The following is a 21,343-nucleotide window of genomic DNA, read 5'->3' on the forward strand; positions in this document are numbered from 1 at the left end:
GATTTTTTTTTCACACCTGATTTTTTTTTTTTTTTTTTTTTAGGAAGGCATGAGGCAGAACACACCTGAATTTTTTTTTTTTTTAGTTAAATCATTGCTGTTTGGGCTTAGTGTGGGTAAATTTAAAGTTGCAGCTGAAATAGCGCTTTCCAATCTGCTGACAACTTCTGCAATCAATGTAGGACAGCAGCTCAGACACTGAGCATGATTTTCCGGAATCTTTCGAGACAGATTATGAAAGTTTGGCATATGCCTCGGGAGGAAGCTGCCTTTTCACTGGTTTCAGCACAGAGCTTTGGGCAAGTGATCTGACTTTCTTGGAGCTCAATGAATCTGTCAGGAAAAGCGAGTGAAAAGAAGGCGCTGGATGAAAACGAGCTGCTGGGAGTCTGCTGCGTTTCCCTTAGGAATCAGCTTTCTGAAAGGGAATTTCTGCTGGCGCCGCGGTGCAGCCCTGCCTGCCAGCGTCCCTGTCTAGTGCAGCAGCAGAAACCCCATGTTTACCTTCAGTCCCAGGAAAAACTAAGATAGCAAAATGTAAACAGAGGGATGCAGCTACTTTTGCGCAACATTCTGTTTAATCTTGACTCGCGTTGGGTTTTTTTTTCGCCCGGCGGCCACAGCAGTGTGGCACGGACCGCACGGCGCCGACAGCCCATAGCCGGGCACGGGGCAGAGAGGGACACGCTCCCCGCAGCCCTGGGGCGAGCCCGCGGCAGGGAGGGCAGCCCTGGCAGGAGAGGTGCGCTCACACCTCCGCCGGACCGCAGCTTTCCCTTCGCGAAGGCGCTGCTCCACAGCCGCGCTCTGCGAGATGGCGGCGGGCGGCCGCCATTTCCCGCCCCTCCGCGCACCGCGCCCCGCCCGGCCCGGCCCGGCCCTGCCCGCTCGGGGGCGGTGCCGCGGCCGCCGCCGCGCTGTCCCCGCTTCCCAGCGAGCGCCCGGCTCCGGCAAGTCCCTCCTCCGCCTCGGCAGTGCGGGCCGCCTCCCTCCCTCCCTCCCCCGGCCGTAGCCTGCTCCGGCGGCAGCGGCGGTGCCCGCCGGCCCCATGGCGGCGGAGCCGCAGCCCAAGGCGCTGACTCGCAAGCCCCTCCTGCTCAACAAAGTGGAGGGCTCGCAGGAGGTGGTGAACATGGCAGCGATAGTGCCCAAGGAGGACGGGGTCATCAGCGTCTCGGAGGACAGGTAGCGGGAGCGGGTGTTCGCGGGGCCGCGGCGGTGGTCTGCCAGCTGCCAGCGCTGCTGCCGGTGGTGGCGGCAGTGCTGGGCCCGCGCCGCGGGGTCCTGGGTGGTGGTCCCCCATCACCGGCGGGAGGTGATGGGTGCCGCCGGCGAGGGATGGTGGAGGCAGACCACCAGCATCCCTGTGCCGCTGTAGACTGCACCACCCGGAGCCCGGACAAGCGTCAAGGTGGCGGTGGTCCAGCATGGGGACTTTGCTTTAAGCAGACACATCACGTCCCGGAGGGGAAGCAGCCTGGAGCAGGGGTCTCCAGCGTAGTGTCGCATCCTCCTCCGCCGCTCTGTGGGTCAGGACAGTGCCGGGGCTGGGGCGCCGCTGAAACTTGCAGGACTTGAGTGACTTTTCTAAGCGTGGGAAAAATGGGATTTGAGATCCCCTTCATCACGAGGATTGCCGGGGAGTCTGTAGAGATCTTTGACCTTGCCTAAAGATTGTGGTAGCATTGGCTGAAACAGTAGTTTTGGTTCCCGTTTCCCCTCTCCAAACGTTTCTTGGTAATTGTTTAAAAATACCATGTATCGGTGATAAGATCTTGGAGTTAAATCCCGTGTTGAAAAGCTGCCAAGGAGGAGAATGCTTTCAGGCCCTTTACCAGGGCTTTGGAGGGACTGAGGCTGCCCAGGGGCAACTCTGTCTCTTTTGAAAGAGCTCAAACTTGATTCAGCTCTGCAGCTTCAAAATTCTGACTTGAAAATATTTTATTTCAAAATAAGTGCTTATTTTTCTTGTAGTGCCCATAAATAGTTATTTTAGGCAGGGTTTCTTTGCGGCTCAGGTGCCAGCATGGCAGCATGTTTTGATACTCACAGGTGTTTGGATGGACTGTTTCTCCTGGATGCCTGTAGCTCAGGTGCAGTGTGTAACCTGTGTCCTAAGATTGAAAGACACATGTTGTTGGCCAGCATGGCAGTATGTTTTGATACTCACAGGTGTTTGGATGGACTGTTTCTCCTGGATGCCTGTTCTGTTGAGCGTCTGCTTTTGTCTCTGCAGGCTTTCTGAAAAATTGACAGTGTTTTCTTTCATCTTTGTCCCCACTGTGACTTAGTTTTCAGCTGTCAAATATGTGCAAAGTTAAGACCATTTAAGTTCACCTAAGCTGAGGTCTCCAAGTGAAGTCTCATGCATCTGCTAGCAAGAGGAGCTGAGTACTTAAAACAAGTATAATGTCAAAGGAACTTTTAAGTAGAGTTTTACATTGTTATGTGCTCACAATTTTATTGTCTTCACATTTTTTATGTATTTAAAGTGACGTTGAATAAAGCTTGAGCTTGTTTTGGTTCATTGTAGCTTGTTAGGCTTACCTAGCCGATTCATTTTACCTCTAAGAAGGTATTCCTGAAGTTTATTTCTTCTCATATATTCTTGAAATTTATTTCCTCTCTCTCAATCTCTGCATCTTCCCTCACCTTAGCAAAAATACGTAGCTGTAGTTGTTGATGACAGGTTGGTGCTCCAGGTTGATATTTCTCTGTAGGGAAGGGGATTGATGAGACATCATTATTTTCAGTTGTAACTGAGATGTCAGCTTCAAGAAACAAGCAGTGAAAAAGAAACCAGGAGTTTCACACTAGGAAACTCCAGAGGTTTTCAGGCTATTTTCTGTTGAAAGGAATTAACCAGGTAATGTGCCTGCTTGCGGGACTTGTTTGCAGTATCCTTGAAATGCTACAAGCTATGATCCTGCCTTTTATTTATTCAGACATGAAGATGTCGGTTGATGGGTCTTTCATTTTCTGCTTGCATTAGCATTTTTATTGTAATTAAAAGATTAAGAGTGTAAAGCTGACTTGGAAGGAGTAGCAGGTTGGGAGTCTAACTTGCAGGTTTTAGGCTACCTGGGGTGAAAGCATAATTTGTCAGACTTTCAATACCCGTGTATTATGATTAGGCTTGTGCAGATCCTTATGGCACCTTTTCCTGTTTGGACCTGCCTTCTCCTGTCAGTGTTGACGTGGTTGTTTAATGGCCATGGAATGTGGAGGGCTTTTAGAGCTTCCTGAAACTGTTAAGGATCGTTATGGAGATGTTATCTGTCCCTTTACTTGTTAACCAAATAAGTGAGTTTTGTCTACATTTCCCAGCCAGTGATATGCACTGCTCACATGAACAAAATGTTCTGAAACCTCTGCAGAGAACTTCAGCTGGAATTACTTGACATCTCCAGCAATTGCTTCAGGCTGGGACATCTTCTGTACGTGGAGGAGGAATTGTTTTGCTGGTGAATGGCTGAACACATGATTATTGAAGTTGCTTGTAGTCTTTGCATATGCAGCAGCTAGGTGCCACTTTAAAGGTTTTCTTTTCTGCACCTAAACCTTTAAAAGCAGGAGCTGGCTTGGTCTCTGGTCCCAATTTTGTATGGCACTAGTGGTGTTATCTGGTTTGAAAAGACACAAAAGTGATTTTAGCTACAACTTCCAGACAGAGTCGTGGATTATATAGCCCTGCATGTTTGTAGCTCATACATGCATATATTATAAGAAATAAAATTAAAACTATTTAATAATAGGGAGTGTGGTTATTCCTCATAAAGAAACAAAGGGGGGGGGGAAGAAGGAGGAGGCCAAGTGGGTTCACATATTTAACTAGATTCCCAAAACTTTGTATACCCAACAGGGTTGGAGTTCCTTTTTAGTATGTGTCATTTGTACAGGTGACGCACATAGATTTTCTCTTGTTAATCCTGGTCACTTGTGATAATTGAGTGATGTTCATTGTGTCCTGATCTTAGTGGGTTTTCTAATTCTATATCTGGGCAAAATAGACTGAGCCTGTATCTACAGTACAGCTAGTATGCATTGGAGGGGTAAGATACTTTGTGGTTTTCTTCTTTTCTTCTAATTAGAAGGATGCACCTGTCTAGACAGGTGAGAGTTAAAATAGTGGCAAAATTTGATATCCAGGAATGTATAAATCTAATGCAGGATGACTCTGAGAAGTTACTAGCTTTCATCCATGCTCTTTCCCTGCCAGCAAACTCGTGGAATCAACACACACATATAGCCAAACATGTAGAGTCTTGAGTGATCCATAGCAGTGTATGCTCATGTGAAGTTAGAGTGGGATTTTCCTCATGTGCACAGCTGATCCTGAGCTGTCATCAGCTTCCTCAGTATTAAAAGCATGCACTGCCGTTTCAAAATTGTGAAGCATCCTTGTCTTTTGTTGCGTTCAGAGGGAGACGTGGGTGTTGGGCATGTCTGAAAAGTAGGTCACTGGCATGTCAAGTTCAGACATATCTAACTCCATGCTCCAGAGAAGACTTAGTGTCATTAATCTTACCTGAGCATGGGATACGGTGGGACAAGTGCACTGACTCACCCAACTTTCAGTGGCAGCAGTTCTGTTCAGTGCTGGCACACTCGTGTGTTTCTCAAGAGCCTGAAGAGCCTGCCAGTGCTGTGAGTGCCAGTTCAGCTGTGCTGATCGTGTGTCACCCATGTGCTGATCGTGTGTCACCGTGCGAGACTGGCAGGAGGGGCGTGGTAGACCTGCGCTTTTCCAATAGCCCTCTTTTTACCCCTAGCTGGATTCTAAGTGAGGAAAACTTTCACAGAGGCTGGTGTAAACAGCCTTCCTAGTAATTATGAACTCTGGTCTGTGCCCTCCTGTGGGTGGGAGTTCTTTGCTCGCTTCCATGCCACAGACCTAAATGTACGTGTTGCAGTCAAGAACTGTTCTCCTTGAACTATTCACAAGAAGTAAAAGTTTTCACAGCTAACTGAAAATTGTCAAAATCCTTTTATTTTAAAAAATGGGCATTCTAGTCTCTTGTTGACAAGATATAGGAAAAAAAGTATTTATCCCTTTATCCCATAGCTTTTTTTTTTTTTATTTATTAAGGGAGTAGAGACCTTTGTCTTCTCCATTACCTTGTATTATCTTAAGTTCTTTTTCAACTTAGTTGTCTTAGCTTCTTCATATGGATCACTGTATGAACAGTGAGCCCAGACTGCTTATCTTATTAGTTTCTTCATCTCGCACAGAGAAAACTGTGCAGAGCTTGTATTCCTGAGTTTGGTTTACAGTGTGAGGGTTTTAAATACAGATGTGCACTTCAGCTGTTGTCCAAGGCTTGTGTTCTGAGTGTGCTAATGAGCAGGTTTTTTAGGGGGCACAACAACTTAATGTCCATCTTGTGTAAATGAAAGCTCTTTGCTAAACTAACAGTGGACTGGGAACGGGAATATGCGTATGTGACAAGAAATGTGGGAGTTGTCTTTGCTTTGTGCTGACATGACTTCTAACATGAAGAACTGTGATCTTTCTACCCTCAAGTATATCAAAAGATATCTTTTTCTCCTTATGGTTTTCCTGTCCAGATCCAGAGCATTGAGCATGCAGTGTCATAGTTCATGCCTGTGAAAAAGCTCTAATGGAAAGGTAGGATGCTTCACATAGTGCTCTATTCAAGCAGGGTGCAAGGAACCGCAGACCCTTGGTAAAATGAGTTTCCTTTCTCCTCTGGTGGAGTGGTAGAAAGTGATTGCTTTGCCCAACAGCGTTGGTTGCTGTGCAGGTCTGTAATTCTTACCTAAGCACAGGGTTGCATCACTGATGTCTGCTCTGCCTTGTGAGTGGCTGTTGGTTCACAGCAGAAGTGCAGGTGCTGTGAGAACTGATTTTGATGCTGTGTGTTTATCAGTCTAAGCCTGTAGGTTTCACACCCAGGTGATTGCAGTAGGAGCAGTAGTTCAAGCAGGGCAGAAGGTGTGGATGCTCTTTGCAAGTGTAAAAGGACTTGTTCCTGCCTGGAGGTTCTTTAAATTTTGATAAAAACATTAGTCACCAATAAAATTGTTGAAAGGAATTGAAGAGACCTAATGCTGTAGATGGAATTTGGTTGCTCTTTTATTTTGTGTGTGTTTTTAAACTGAATTTTTTGGATATGTTGTAATTTGATGAGTGTGTGTTTGGAATAAAGGTCAGGGTGGAGGTTAGTGCTGGCTGTTTGCGAGGAAGAAGCGGATGCTGGCAAGAGGCTTAAGAGAGAAGATAGGAGGTCCAAAAGCGCTTGGAAACAGACATTGTTGCAGATGTTGAAAAGTACTTGTTCCGGATTTGACTAACATGTATCCTGTTGAGATGCCAAAATCTGAGACTAGCACATAAAATGTCTTGCTGAGTGCTTGTTGGGAGTGATAAACTCCACTTATTAACTTGTGGGAGACCTTGCAATGTTGTGCGTTTTTATCTCTCTGTGCCACTTTCTGCCACCACCTCTTGAAGTTTATCCAAGCTTGTGGATCCCTTGCCTTAAGATGCTCTCCTCCTGTGTGTCAGTTTAAGATTTAAAGCACAAGCATTTAGTATCATCTCTGATCTGAGCTGTCCTGAAACTACTAGCTCATGTAGGTCAATGCACAGATTGATGAAAGTCCTTCAGTTGCATCGCCTGTCGTGCTGAGCTAAGGGGCCTGTATGACAAAGTTCATGTCTTAATTGCAGGACCACAGCTACAAAAATGAGCTCTGATGTGACTTGGACCACAGCTTGTACAGACCAGCTTCAGCAGCACAGTTGGGCAGCATAATAGAGTGGAACCTTAGATGCTTGAGCCTTTTGAGTTAGAGGTGCAATTACTTTTACTCCCCTCCCTTAGAGATTATTCCTTCTATAAAATATGTGGGTGAATCTTACAAGCTTTATTTGGAATAAGAAGAGCTACTTAATACACCTTTTTTCCTCCTGGTAACCTCTTTTTCTGCCTGTTGCTGTGCAGTGTTCTTGACTGTCAGCAAGTTTTGGGATGATGCATCTGCTTCCCATATTAACCAGTTCTCATTTTTCTGCTTGTCTTCCCTGACCCCTTCTTAATTTCCCTGGCATCTGTGTTTACACAGAGACTGGATCTCTCATCAGTGTCTCACGTCTCTCAGGCTTGGTGACCTTCCCCTGCAGTCTCTCCAGTTCTGCAGCTGAACAGTGTTTCTTGCCAAGAGGGGACTGCACAATGCCACTTCTGTGTGTGGCCTGTGGACCCTGAAAGAAAAACAAATGCCAGTTATGGAGTCCATGCAGTATAGAGATGGCACATAACTAAAAATGCACTGTTGCAGGAAACTTGTTGGTTTTTCTTCTCAAGATAAAGATGTCTGGAGGAGGCAGTGAAGCTGCAACACAAAATGGCTCCAATACCTTAAACTAAAGGAATTGCAACAGTTTTGAAGCTACTGAGCTATTTAAGTAAGGCTGACCTTTCATTGTGGGTCACTTAGCAGACTGAAGGTCTCAAATAGCATGTGACCATTGGAGCACAATAGAAATATGTCAGTAGCTTGTTTGAGCTACTTTACACTATTTTGTTTACTGAAACAGACTTTTTTCTTTCCCTCTCTCCAGCTGCGCTGGTGCCTGCATGGTATCTGCCAACACTGATCTGTGCATAATTTCCCAGCAAGATCTTTTAGCTGTGTGGTGCTACATGGAGAAGAATTGCTCAAAAGTGGCACAAGTTTTGTAAAACGGTGTTTGTAACAGCCCTGAGAGTCAGGAAATACTTAGCAGCTCAGAGATCAAATGGAAAGGAGAGAGTAGGAGGACATAATGCAGGTATACTGCTTTGGTGTTTCTGTGGTCAGGAGCTCTAAAAGCTTCTTAAATGATGAGCAATGCCCTAAGGGGAGCAACTGGCTTTTGTACAAGTGTCTTCTGTACATCACTGTGTTCTGTGCACTGTAACCTCTCAGACATTGAAGAATTATTTACCTAAAAACACTGCTTTGCTCTTTTTGCTTCATCACACTTTGTCCAGATATGAGTGGGTTTGTATAAAACTTCCAGTAATTGCATGTATTTTCCCACAGATTTGATAAGAATTGCAGCAGTCCATAATGCAGTCTGTTGCAAGACCAGAAGCAAGAAAAAACACAGCTGTTTCCCTTCTGCATCACAGAGTGATGGATGCAGCCATGCACTGCTGGATGTGGCAGGGTGGGATATGGGGCACCATGGGAGGGAATAGGAGCAGCAGCCATGGAGTATTGAGGATGCACAGCAGGGTGCATCCTGTTCAGCAGAGCCTTGTCCTTTATGGGGCATTTTAGGAAAGAGAAAACAAAGCTTCCTTCTTTATACTTTTGTGAGGTAAAGAAATGATGTGAATGGGAAGACTGTAAAACAAACATCCATACAGGAATTGAAGGTACCCTTGGAAGCAGTTTGGGTGGGTGGCTGGAGCAAGCCTGGAGAAGGAAAGGGACAGTTTTGTGAAAAAAGAAACAGGAGAGGGCAAGTTTACCAAACAACCCTCCAGGCAGGGACCTTCACATAATCACAAAGCCATATGCATCTCTTGGGGTTCTTCATATGTCACAATCTGCATGCCTGATGGCTTGAAACTGTGTATAAATAATGGCCAAAATTGATATTGGCCTATCAGAAAACAAATAATAAATTTTGCAAATTAGACTGTGCCAAAATTTGAGATGGACAAAATACTGCCTTTATCCTCATGAGAGAGAACAGTTGTGGAGGCTGGGCTAAAAAATGTGGTGTTTCAATTTTTCTCTTAGTCAGGCTGCAGGAAATAGTGTTGTGTAACTAACCTTGGCCAGACTTTGAACATATGGGCTTTGCTTGTCACATCATGTGTATTCTCCACTTAAATTAAGTTTTTCAGGGAACTCTTAAGGTTTGGAGCACTGAATCGAAGGCGATGCCAAAGCGCAGTTCTGGGTAGAAAGCACTGCTGTTCTGCTGCCAAGTTTACTGCAAAGTTTTGTCTAATGTTGTCTTTTATTCTTCAGTCCTGTACCATTCTCTCCTACTGGGAGGTGAAAGATCAATACACTTAGCAGGTTTTTGCAATAACAGTAGTGATCGATCAGCCCCAGAAGGCAATGCTTTTGACCTTTAAAGGAATGTAATCATGGTTTCCTTAGGAGTGGAGTCCTGTGGAGAAAAATCTGAGAAAATGCTGTCCTAATGTGAAGTGGCCTATTTTACCATCAGGTTGAGGATTCAGGTGATAGAATAAGTACAGTGCTTTGTCTTGAAGGGATATGGAGAGAAGATCCTTGCCCTTGAGAGATAATGAGATTTTGCACCTCTAGCAGTGAGTGCAAATGTGATGCTTTGTCTTGGGGATATGGAGCGAAGATCCTTGCCCGAGAGATAATGAGATTTTGCACCTCTAGCAGTGAGTGCAAATGTGGTAAATTTACCTTTGGCTTCAAATTCACTTATAATAGCAAATAAAGCTTTAATTGCATTCTTAAGCAGGAGGTGCATCTGCTTTGTGAAACACTTGGGGCCTTAAAGTTTGCACTCATTTTGCTTATGTGCCAAATTATCCTTACTTTATATTACTTTATAAATTACTTTATTATTTTCTTCTTGATCCTAAGTATTATTAATCAGTATCTTCTCATTCCCATACCCCGTTCCTTTTTCCCACCTGATACAGAGAAAAACTCAGCCTCTCCTCTCAGTTCTGTGTTTTGCTAGAGCAAATGTGGGCTGTGGAGTCATCCAATGAACGGTTCAAATTGACATTTCAAAGGCTTCATGTTTTGCAGCACCATGTGCATTGAGTCATATAGAATAAAAGTAGGATTTCCAAGGAGATGCTTTCAGCTTTTATGGCAGGTGGCCTGTGGTCCAGACTAGCTTTTGCTACATGCAGGGTTGGCTAAAGGCAGCTGCAGCATTTTGATGGCAGTGGAGGTCCTCTACATGTCTTGTCTAGGTTTAGGAATCATGCCTTGGCTTCACTCACTCTGTCAGCAGCTCCACCAACAATACGCAGTTGTCAAAGAATGATTGCCCTTCTGCAGTTACTGGAAATGCAGCAGGAAAGGCCATGCCTGTGCTGTTCTCTAACATCAGGCATGATGCCCTTCTGTCTGTTCTTGTCGTGTTGGTCCCATTGCTTCAGACTCCTGTGGCACTTGATCAGCCCTCAGCAAAGCTCCTGCTTTCTCCTGGCCAGGAGCTTAATGGGAGGTCAGTGGGTCTTTACTGAATAGTTCTGTGTTTGTCTGCTGGAGATAAATGTTCTCTATGCTTTTAATCTGCCATGGGAACAATTTACTTTTGTTTCTGCATAGGCAGAAACCACTACTGATAAAAACTAGAGATCTAAGTAGGGCAATGTGGTAGTACTAACATAGGGGAAAAAGGAGTAAAGCAGTCTCAATGTTAATTGTGCTGGGGGCAGAGGGTGAAGAGGTAATGTATCTGTCAAATGAAAATTGACACCTTTGACTTTATTTGCCCCGATATAATTTAATTACTGAAATTAAGAAGTTAATACTTTTTGCAGCAAAGAGACATATTTTATTCTGTTCTGTTGAGACCTATGTCCCATTCTGTCAGAACAACTGCAATTCAGTCCTGAAAGAGTATTTGGGGTCTACCAAAGCCTTGCCTGAGCTGTCATGTGTGCTGCCTTAGCAGCTGAGATTTTTAGTGCTGTCTGATATTACGTCAAGTTTTCTAAGTTATGTTACATCTGAAGTCTTTGAGACTGTATGAGCTGGCATTGGATGGACCTATGCTGGATTCCCTCAGGCAGGAGCAAGCAGGGAAAGCAGCTCATGTTAGAACATCAGCTGCAGTGGGTGGTAGACCACTACACTTGGCATTGTGTGTTGCATACACACAATGTATATTCCAAAGAAGAATTCAGTCTCTTCGCTTCAGGAAATGAATCAGACTTCATAAACTGATCTCTTCTTGGTAACTTCTGCAAGTGCCAGTAAATGAGTGGGAATAAATTAATCCATCATCATGCTTTGAAAATATTATAAATGATAATGATAAATGATCCTGCCAGGTTTCCAGCAGGGATAGACCCATACAAACACTGAACTTGCAGCTTCAAACTCTGGTCGCTGTTGTTGCCAGGTTTATTTGTAGCCAAAAGGCCAAAGCACATAAAATTTCAGTGAGCTTGCTATGGTGCTTGGCGTACTGTGGCAGTCTGAGCTGTGAAGCACCAGCAAGTGAGGGGCCATGTTGGGATGGGCTGTTGCAGAGATCTTCTCCCAGCTGTTCTGTAGGCAGGATTTCTACAGGCTGCTGAGCTGCAGGCTTTGCTATGAGGAAATATTTGAGACCTGTGTTATTTGGCATTTCATCTTCCCCTTTGCACACTCTTTATGGTTGCTAATGTTGTTGGGGAGCACAAGACCAGGGGGAAGGGAGGAAATCCCTGAGTAGCTTGTACCATTAATTCAGGTTCCAAAGTGTTGATTTTGGAGTGGAAGATGAAAAGTAAGGGTTGGGGGTTTTTTCTTAAATAAGAAATGCTGTGAATGCTGTTGGTCACGGTCCTTCGGTTTCGAGCAATAAGCTTTTCCACAAATACTGTCACTAACCCATATTATATACCAGAGAAAGCAGTAGGAAAAGAGAGCTATGAATGTACTGATTGTTTGAAAAAAAAATAGATGCTGTAGTGGCTGAAAAATGCATGACTTTCATTTGAATTCTGAAAGCTCCTCTGTGATTTCAGATGCTTTTGCTCCTCTTTCCCTCCTTCCTTTATTCTTTAGTAGATGAGAGAGAAGCCTGGTGAGGATTTCCCTAATAAGTTTTTGTGACCAGGAAACCAAGCCAAGCAGTTGTCATCCCCAACTAGTTTCATCCACAGCACCCTTTTGATCACAGTTTATATTCATTCTTCTAAAAACCTGATGACCTAAAATCTCTTCTTCAAGGAAGCAGGTATGAACATTGTTGTCTGGTTTTTATGAGGTGTGAACACACCTGAATGGATGGCCCAAGGATTGCAGTTATTGAGGTTATCAGTAGGAAGCATGGCTCAACCTAACCAGTGGCTTGGCCTGCCTTGGTTGTTGTTTTCCCATGGTCTTTCTTGTGCTCTAAAACCAAACTTGTATTCACATGCCCTTTGTGACATGAAAAGACATTTTTACATGGTTTTAAGAGTCAAATTCTTTTAGAAAAAAGTGTAACTGTTATACAGCTGTTAAGCACAAAACCTGTATTAAATGTGTGGGCAAGTGTTTTGTATACAAAATAATACAGGAGAAGTAGATAAACAACCACTGACAAAAATTCTGGAGACAGAAAAAGCAAATGGTATGGGTAATTGCTTAGTGATCTGTGTTCATGTTTAGCATGTGGATTAAAAAGTGCAAACAGTGGTTTCAAAAAGTGGTGTGTGTGCATGTATTGACACCTCAGACTCAATGGTATTTTTCCAGAACTAAATGATACTGCCTGTGTTTGAAGGCAAGCTCCTAATTTGCAAGCTGGTTGTTGTGATATTCTGAAGCATTATCCTGGCAATGGTCATCTTTTTGTTTTGAGTTTCATTTCCCTTTATTGCTGTGTATGATAACTTCAGGCCAAAAAATAGTGTTTATTCAATTATTGACCAATGCCATTATACTGACCTCAGACTAATTAAAATGAAGGTGGGAAAGTGGGAAAATATGAACCACCTTGAGATATTATTGTGGTGTACAATGTAACAAGAAAAAAGTGTTCTTGTGAGGATAAGCAGCAAACCCCTTGTTGTTCTCACTTCCCTGTTCTTTTAGACAAGCCCAGTATTGAACAAGATGGTTGGTGTACACAGAAATCAATACTGTTTCCTTTTTTTAATGGCTCTGTGAACCAGCTGGGAGAAATGGGCTGCTGAACCCATGGCCAGCAGTTATAGTGACTGTATTTCTAATATTTCAAGCACGGGGATCTGGCTGGCTGTGATGTCTTCTTGTTGTTATCAAGCACTGTTCTTGCCATGATCCAATTTGCACAGCACCAAACATCCAAACCATACAGGGTTTGGAAGTCAGCTTGTCCTAGGGACTGTTCCCAGGACATAGCTTGGATACAGCTGCTGTTTCTCTGCCAGGTGGCCTCACTGCCAGAGGCTGGTCCCAGGCCTTTGTCACTTATTAATGTAGGTGTGTTTCACATCTCAGGAGCACCCAGGTCATGTGGCTGTTCCTCCTGGTAGGGTATCAGATTGCCTACAGGAAATTGGTTCTGTGATTTAAAAAAAAAACCTCAAACCAACTAAGCCACTGGTTTAAACAAGACTCAGCCCTTGAAACTGTCATAGCTGTAAATATTTCTGGTGGTTAGAGATCTGTAACAGTAAGTTTTAAAAACCTGAATTTGAGACCAAAGTAGTTTGAGATTCTTAAGATAAATTCTACCAGACATCCAGAGAGGACTGGTCTCCCAGGACCCCTGTGACATTAGCCAGTGACCCACAGGGCTGCAGCCCAGGGCTGGAACTCAGCTGCGGCACTGAAGTCACATTCATGGCCTCTGTGACCAAGTTCTCCAGTCAGACGTCCGTGCTCACTTTCTGCACCACAGGAGGCCCAAGCATTGGACCTGTAACCAATGTGAATACATCTTCTGACATTCCTCAATAGCTGTCAAGATATGTTTTCTCCATGAGCCTTTGTTTCTGACACCCAGGGATGTATCTTTGGCCAGTTTGAGCAGAGCTTTGCATGTCCTGTAGGTCTGGCAGACGGGACATGAATGCTTCCTTATATGCCAGCTCCTTCCCTGCTTACACCATTATGAGGTAACATCTTCCAGTGGGCTTAGTGTCATTGCAGCTGCACTGTGCCTGTCAGTAAAAGTACCCAGGTTTGTTCCAGTAAGTGTGACAGTCCCTTCACTGTTTCAGGCCATGTGGAAGCTTTGGTCCTGTATTAAAACAGTGCTAAACTGTAGTAATGACCAGTTTTGAAATACAAGTCACCAATCATCTGCATCTGCAACAGACTGGTGGACGTTAGATGCTGAACAGAGAATTCTTCATCAGGGCCATTCAAATCTAGAGCATAGCTTGAAGAAGATCAAGGAAATCCAGAGACCCTCAGCTGTGAAGTTTTACCTAAGCATTACATCTTCGAAAAAACCTTCATTCATAAAAATGACATTTGTGCTCCTTTCAATTCTTAAAATAATTGAAAAGAAGTTGGATGTACAGTGGTCACAGACCTTACCTCAAGCAGTTTTCTGCCCATACATTTGGTATTGCTCCAAATGATTGTAGAAAACTCTAACAGATTTTGTAGGTTGTATTAAAACTTCAAGGAGGACAGAAAATAAGAAACTTCCATTTCCTAATACAACTGGTGATGCCACAAAGAAGAGGAAATGGGCTGCCTCAATAGCTTGTGAGCTCCTGTACCTAAGAAAAGCAAGGAAACTTCAGGCACAATAATTAAATTAGTCTTCAAAGCACATTTTCAATAGAAAGTACTTTATAGCTAGAGATGCTTGTTCTGTAACTATCAAGGTGTCTCTGCCTTGTCCAGTATACCTGACACTGCTAATGTAACAGAAGTTAAAGGTGTTGTTGGGGCAAAGTGTTGTGGGAAGTCTCTTCCACAATCATAACAGTTTTTGTACAAGCTGTTTCCATTTGGGTATGTGGTGGATGATTCACTCAGTATTTAAGTCCTTCTCTTTTTTCTTCTCCTTTACGTTTTGGGGAGAGTGATGTGTCTCCTATTAGGAAGAAATAGTAATTTCCTTTTGCTTCAATATGCAAACAAGCACCAAAGTTGTTGTGCCTGGTTTCATCCTGCTCCAGTGTCACTTGAGAGTTTTGCTGCTGACCTTGGGATCAGCTGAGTGTTTGACAGGTGATACTTGGATTACTGGAGGAGTGAGTGCATGCACTTCTTCTCAAGGATGATAGATTTCCCTTAGCCTGCCACAGAAATTGGGATGGAGCAGCAACAGAGTCAGAAAATATATGTTGGATGGAGCATCATTGTTCTGACACTCTTTGGCATGGTGCTGCCCTGTGGCAGCTGTGTTCTCCTCTTCCTGAACTTGACCCAAGTTGCTAAGCTGGGTTTTGTCTTGGAGCCAGGCTTTCCAGTGGCAAGGATTGTTGGACTTGCCTTGTCATCCACAGTCTGTTGGTGTTCCCTCTGGGATTGTCAAGGAATTTATATCTTCTAGGTTTTTTCTTGTGTGGAGTGTTTTGTTGTAGGAGGGTTTTGTAGTTTCTATTAAAAATTTCTTGTTTAATTTTTAACGTTACTTCAACTGTTCTCAAGATTGTTGATCTGAAATTCTCTGGTACAGGTCCTCTGATACTGAGGAAATGGTGTCAGAATATTTTAGCTCAGCCCTGAGTTGTTATAAGATTATGGTTGTTTTTTTAAGGCATCAGAGGATCAAGAAAGCAGCAAAATTTCCTTTGAATCATGTATGTCTGGAATGAGTTGTACAATAATCTTTATAGTATTTTTCTACAAACTCTGCTGCTTTTACTGTACTACAACATTGCACTGTCTTACTTTAGACACAAATAGAAATTCTACTTGGCCTCCATTGCATAAAGTCTTGTAGAAACAGTCATTTTAACCATGGGCTGAGAGAAGCATATTTTGAGTCAAATAAAATTAAATTACAAATAGCTATCAATTATGTAGACATAACAAAAATAAGCAGAACAACATAACTTAGCTCTCTTCTTCCTGAGAAACTGATATTCTTTTCTGAAATCAGATCAGAGTGACAGTGGTGTTGCTCTTTGGCGACGTGATCTGTTTATGTATTATCTGAAAAAATTAGGAAAAATCATCTGCTAAAGCTGGAAGTTGAAATGGAAAGGTTTCCTTGTAGAGAGAAAGAAAGGGATGAATATGTGATTATCTATCCTGCCTTGCAGAGAAGTTTACTTCTGGTTCAGTCAGTGCATATTCAGTCTTGATGCCATGAAAAATTGTAACTGCTGCATCTTTGATAAGTGTGTATAGTGTGGATTGGCTTGCACTGGGGTCTTTCATGGGAATTCAATTTTTCACTGCCCACCTCTATGGGGTTCTGGAAGCAGAACCCCACATCTGTGCTCTTATTTTAGACCTTTTGGTGTTTGGTATTATTGTCTTAAGTTCTCTGGTGGAACTGGATTGTGGTGCTGCTTTTCCTATATGTCCAGGACTGATTTACAAGTATCTCAAACAAATGGTTTTTATCTTTCACTAATAGCAATTTTTGTAAATATTTCCTAAACAGGACAAAGTTAGACTGTGTGTTTGTTTTCTCAAAAGCTAAGCTCTTTGAACAGAAAAATATTTCATTCATGGGACCCAGTAATGACTTGACTCAAGTTGAGGAAGAAAAGAGAGTAGGAATGTAAGAACCAGGGCTGAGACTTGAAGCTTTCCATAAACACTGCAGAGGAAGGCAACAGAAGTAGAGCTTTGTGTCTTCCTTAAAATATGTATACATTTTGCAGTATGCAGTTGGGGAAAAAACCACTTGACATTGAATTCAGATAGCCTGCAATAGTCATAACTTCCTTTCTCAAACTGTTGTTTCTTATTCTCTATGCTTATGTCACAGAGAGAGATAATGATCCTTTGTTTGTCTTAAATGCAAAAACCAGTTCCTGTCTGTTGAAAGTAAACAGAGCCGAAAGGATTTAGTGTCCCAAGGAACAGAGCAAGAACTTTGTATTTGTGAGGTATCAAGGTAAGTGCAACTGCACTTTGGGGAGAGGCCTTAATGTGGGAAATACATTCCAATTTACAAATTTGGAGAGTAGCTGTTGAGTGCAGCTGTGAGGTTTTCATTGCCATGTATGTCAGCAGGCTGCTTCATAAATGTACGATGTGGAGCTGGACTTCTCTCCTTTCTTCTGGTGAAAGACAATCAACGTGCACAATGCTGCTCTGATACCCCAGTAATTGTGGTGGTGGGAGAGTCTTGGGCTCTGAAGGGTTTGTCTTCAGCTTGTTACCTCCATTTGGATAGACCTGTTATTACCAAAACTCTGTGCTCTTTCAGTTTCCTTGTCTGAGTGTTACTGAACCAGATGTTTGCTGCCATCCTTACTGAGGGTTTTGTATTGTTTGTACTTTATATCCTGTTCCCTGCTGCTGTTCTTCCCATTCGTGTTCTATCTCTAACTCCTCTCAACTCTTTCTCATTTCCTCACCTTCCTGCTTATTAATTCTTTCAGTGATTCTCCTCTTATCAATTTGGAATTCAAAAAAGGCAGGCTGTCTCCTTCCTGCATGAACTTGGAGCAGCTGCACATCCTTGCTAATGCTGTTAAATATCAATATCCAAGTCAGCTGATATGAAAGTGAAATGGGGCAGCTGATCCATTTTCCTGGATCAGGAAAATTGTTGACACCAGAAGTTGGTAAAAACCACCTTGTGCATTGGTGATATGAAAAGGCATTTAGTGTGTTTAGCTGTTTTCATCTCCCAAGTGCTGCCTTCTGAAAACCTCAAGTACCGCTTCTGTGGTCCAGCAGGAGTCCGCAGTAATTCCCAGTTTATTGCTAGGTTTTTTTAAACCTGTTTAAATGTTATTAAAATGCATTGAATTGTTATGAGTAATTGAGAGACGGTGGATGTATGGTGCCTCCCAGACATGAGCGAGTGGGATGGGATGCTACAAGCAGTAGAGAAATGGAAATCAAATGGGAAGAGCTTCTTTCATTTGCATTGGGTGGGGGGAATGGCAATATTTGCCTTTGCCCTGCTGTTCCAAAGCTGACTTGGTGAGGAAGCTGCTTAAGGAGGAACATGGGCTACCTCTGCATCAAAGCTGACTTGGTGAGGAAGGGAACATCAGCTGCTTAAGGAGGAACATGGGCTACCTCTGCAGTTGCTTGTGGGGGTGCAAATGCTGAAGGCTTGCTGCTGCCAGGGAGAGGTGACCTTGGTAGCCTCATACCTGCTGGTTAAGGGGTGTTCCTGAAAACAGAAAAATAGGGATGCAGAGGGACTATATGCACCTTTCCCACAAACACATGCACATCTGAAGCTTAAATTCTTGCCAATAGCATGAATAATTTTAAAAGGCTAAGTCTAGCAAGACTTGAAAATCACTGTCAGCTGTGGTTGAACCAGATGCTGAAGGCAAAACTCTGGGGAGGGAAATAGCATGGTTTGAAATGTGTGTTAAAATGAAGGGTGCCAGAGAAAGAGACAGTGTGGGAGAACTGATGGGGGGACAGAAAAATGTCTCTTGGCTTTTAAGAGCATGGCTTGGAAGTAACTGGCTATTGGACTGTCTCCTTTGGTTCCTATGTTCTAAATATAGTTAATGGTTGGCCACTGGAAAAGGTAGGACATAGATCCTCAGCATTCACTGGCTTTTTAATTAGCATGTAGCTGTCAGACCATGAACCTTTGTTTCCTTCTACAGAAATATTTTCCTTTCAAAAACTGATCAAACAAAACCCTTAAATGCTCTGAAAAAGAGAAAGAGTAGGAAAAGCAAAGACAAACCATGATCTTGTAGACTTAAGAGTGTGAAGCAAGTATTTTAAAGGTGCAGTGCCAGGGGGAAAGATGCATTTGTGGAATTATATGGTTGTGCATTTCTAAAAGCCTTTGTTAGCTTGTATTTCCACTGTGCAGTGTAGATGATGAATATGTGTGCACTTCCAAAGCAACCCATTTGTTCACTGCAGTGTTCGAGGTCATAACTGCTCTCAGTTTTTCTTGTAGACTTGCTGTTCCTGTCTGTTGGTGTTGTTTAGAGCTAACTGTTCATCTGATCTGTTTTAGGGGCCAGATCCTGTCCACAGAACATCTCTAATACTTTGTCTTCTCCCCTCCAACTGGAGTGAAAATTTATTCTAAATATGGCCTCCGTGTGCCCTGCCTCCCTCTGATGCTCAGTAGTTGAGACATCTCTCAATTAAGTAAACTGCTTAATCTGCTGCCAACTGTTAATAATTTACATTTCTTGATAACTGCTCAGAAATTGCAAACATTCCTCCAAAGTTTGCCGTGTGTGGCTGATAAGACACAATTTACTTCTATTAGATATGACATGTGGAAGAGACTTACTGGACTGTCAGGTCATTCCTGGGTGTTTTCAGCATGTCTCAGATACCAGGACAGGAGAGTGGGAGGAGGAACTTCTTGACACAGAGAACATGCACACATGGATTCTGAAACTAACAGAGTGGGATTTAGTCTGTGGGACATGTCTCTCATGGCTTGAGGTAACTGGACATGTTGTCTCCTTGCATAGTAATTTAACTATCTGTAAGGAAAGCTGTTCCTCCCCTCCCTGCCTTCTGTGTAAGAAGCAATCCTGTCTGACCTGCAAAAAAGTCAAGGTAGAATTACAAACATGATTTCGTTTTTCAGGCGCTGCTGAGCCTGCAAGGCCACAGGATCAAAAAGGACTCTTCTCTTATTTGCTGCCTTTACCCCATCTCAGCTCATCTCTTTCCCGAGCAGATGCTGTGAGCTGATTTTATGCTTTACCTAATAGCACAAGGATTTACTAGCCCAGTGGGTTGTCTCTAGCTGTCTTCTACCTTGTATTACCATCTAAAATCCTGTGTCCTCTGCCAAGGTCAGCAATAGATCTGGTCTGCTTCAATCTGCTACCATTCTCTGCTTCCAATGACCCTTGAGTAGGCCAAGTACTTCAGACACCTTTCTTTGCACTGCCTTTGCTAACTAGTAGCCTTTCACTGGAAGGCAACATCCATAGGTGCAAATGCCCCATCCCTGAAAGTGTTCTAGACCAGGCTGGATGGGAGCCTGAGCAGCCTGATCTAGTGGAAAGTGTCCCTGCCCGTGGCAGGGGGGTTGGAAGTAGGTGGTCTTCAGCTCTCTGATAAGAAGCTTCATCTTTATTCAGGATAGGTGAAGTTGGTCAGGTTTTCCAGTGATCATGTAGAGTTGCCCACTATTTAATTCAGCAAGGACTTTGAAAATCTTTGTCTTGAAATTGTTCTCTCTTGAATCCCTGATTCCTGTAAATATATAAATACTGACACCTTATTGTAATAACCATGTCCAGTAGCATGACCTAGTAAATACTTACTACTTTTGAACCTAAGGATATTATGTTTTGGATTAGTTTGTAATAACATCTAAAAGTGTGAGGCTGCTAAGCAGAGAAGCAGGTCTTTAGAGATGACTTTGTCTCACAACCTCAAATCTATTTCTTCCAAAATAATACTGATATTTCCCCTGTGAATGGCAGCAGTAGAAATCTGGAGGATGCAAGCTGAGACAGCATCTGGACAGGGATTGCAAAGGACTCTTCTTGTAACCCTCTTAAAAAAAAATGCCAGTAAAGTAAGGTAGTAATAAGGTGCCAGCAAAGAGGTTTTTATAATATTTGATGCTTTTGCTATGAACCAAAATCTGTCCCTTATAGCAAAGAGGAGGTTACTCACGAGACAGTGACCAAGTAATTGAACTGAAGTTGCTACAGGCTTTATTGGTGGGGCAGTCACCTGAGCAGGGGTCTCCTATCAGGACACAGTTCCACTAGGCGTCTTTACAAGACTGCACTGCAATATGTTGCACCATTTCACATATTTGAAGAATTTATTTTTTGTGCCTGAGGAGAGATGGTCTTGTGTCTTCCCTACACTGCTGCAATAGACATGGCTTTCCTGTCCTGTTTTCCCAAGGAGAAAGTTTGATGCAAAGGGTCAAGGTTTTTCTTGGTGTTTGATAGTCTTTGCCTATTGCTCTCCTTTATAATTTTCTTTCCACCTCTCTTGCCAGAAACATGTGGTTCTGGGATTGCCCTTGAGAGCTGTGGCTGACAAATCCTCTGTTCCCTTCTCTAACAGTCTGGACAAGTTGTCTAACCCAAATTAGCAGATAAGCTGATTGGGTCTGCAGAGATCTGAAATTCAGGAAAACTTACTAAGTGGATAGCAGTGTATTATGGAGAAAATCTAATATTGATGGTTTTTTCTCTTTCATCCATAGTCTGTAAGTTTCTAAATCCTGCTGCAAATAAACACTGCTAGTGTACGTACAGGAAGAAGATGCATAAAGAAAAGAAAAGAATGATAATGGTCATATAATTTAGCAGGTTTGTTTGCGTCTGAATTGCTGCATTTAGTACAGAAGATGACAGTTCAGACAGGATATTGTCTCTTTAAAGGGATTGTAAAGCAGGTAAGGGGAACAGAACACAAGAACAGCTTTTCCAAGAGACTGGAAAGATTGATTACCTTAAAGAGGAAGCATGTAAGAAATTATGAGTATACACAGCAACTAACCAGCAGAGAAGGTAGAGACAACAGAACTTCTACTCTCGTAGGAGGAGAGCAAGAAGATGTTTATTGACATTTGCTGTTTAAAAATTGAAATTTACTATTTCAAACATGATAGAATATAATCACT

The 21,343-nt window shown here is 43.0% G+C and overlaps 1 protein-coding gene across 1 annotated transcript in view; it reads left to right on the plus strand.

The window, feature by feature from the left end:
- The first annotated feature begins 937 nt into the window (after positions 1 to 937).
- The window catches only part of WDFY2 (WD repeat and FYVE domain containing 2), a 61,286-nt gene continuing 40,880 nt past the window's right edge, over positions 938 to 21,343 (plus strand). Inside the window, exon 1 of the mRNA XM_039716727.1 lies at positions 938 to 1,185. Coding sequence (XP_039572661.1) covers positions 1,049 to 1,185 — 137 coding nt within the window. The 5' untranslated portion in view covers positions 938 to 1,048. The remainder of the gene's footprint in view (positions 1,186 to 21,343) is intronic.

Source organism: Passer montanus, unplaced genomic scaffold, assembly GCF_014805655.1.
Source record: "Passer montanus isolate IOZ18808 unplaced genomic scaffold, ASM1480565v1 scaffold36, whole genome shotgun sequence".
Lineage (NCBI taxonomy): Eukaryota > Metazoa > Chordata > Aves > Passeriformes > Passeridae > Passer > Passer montanus.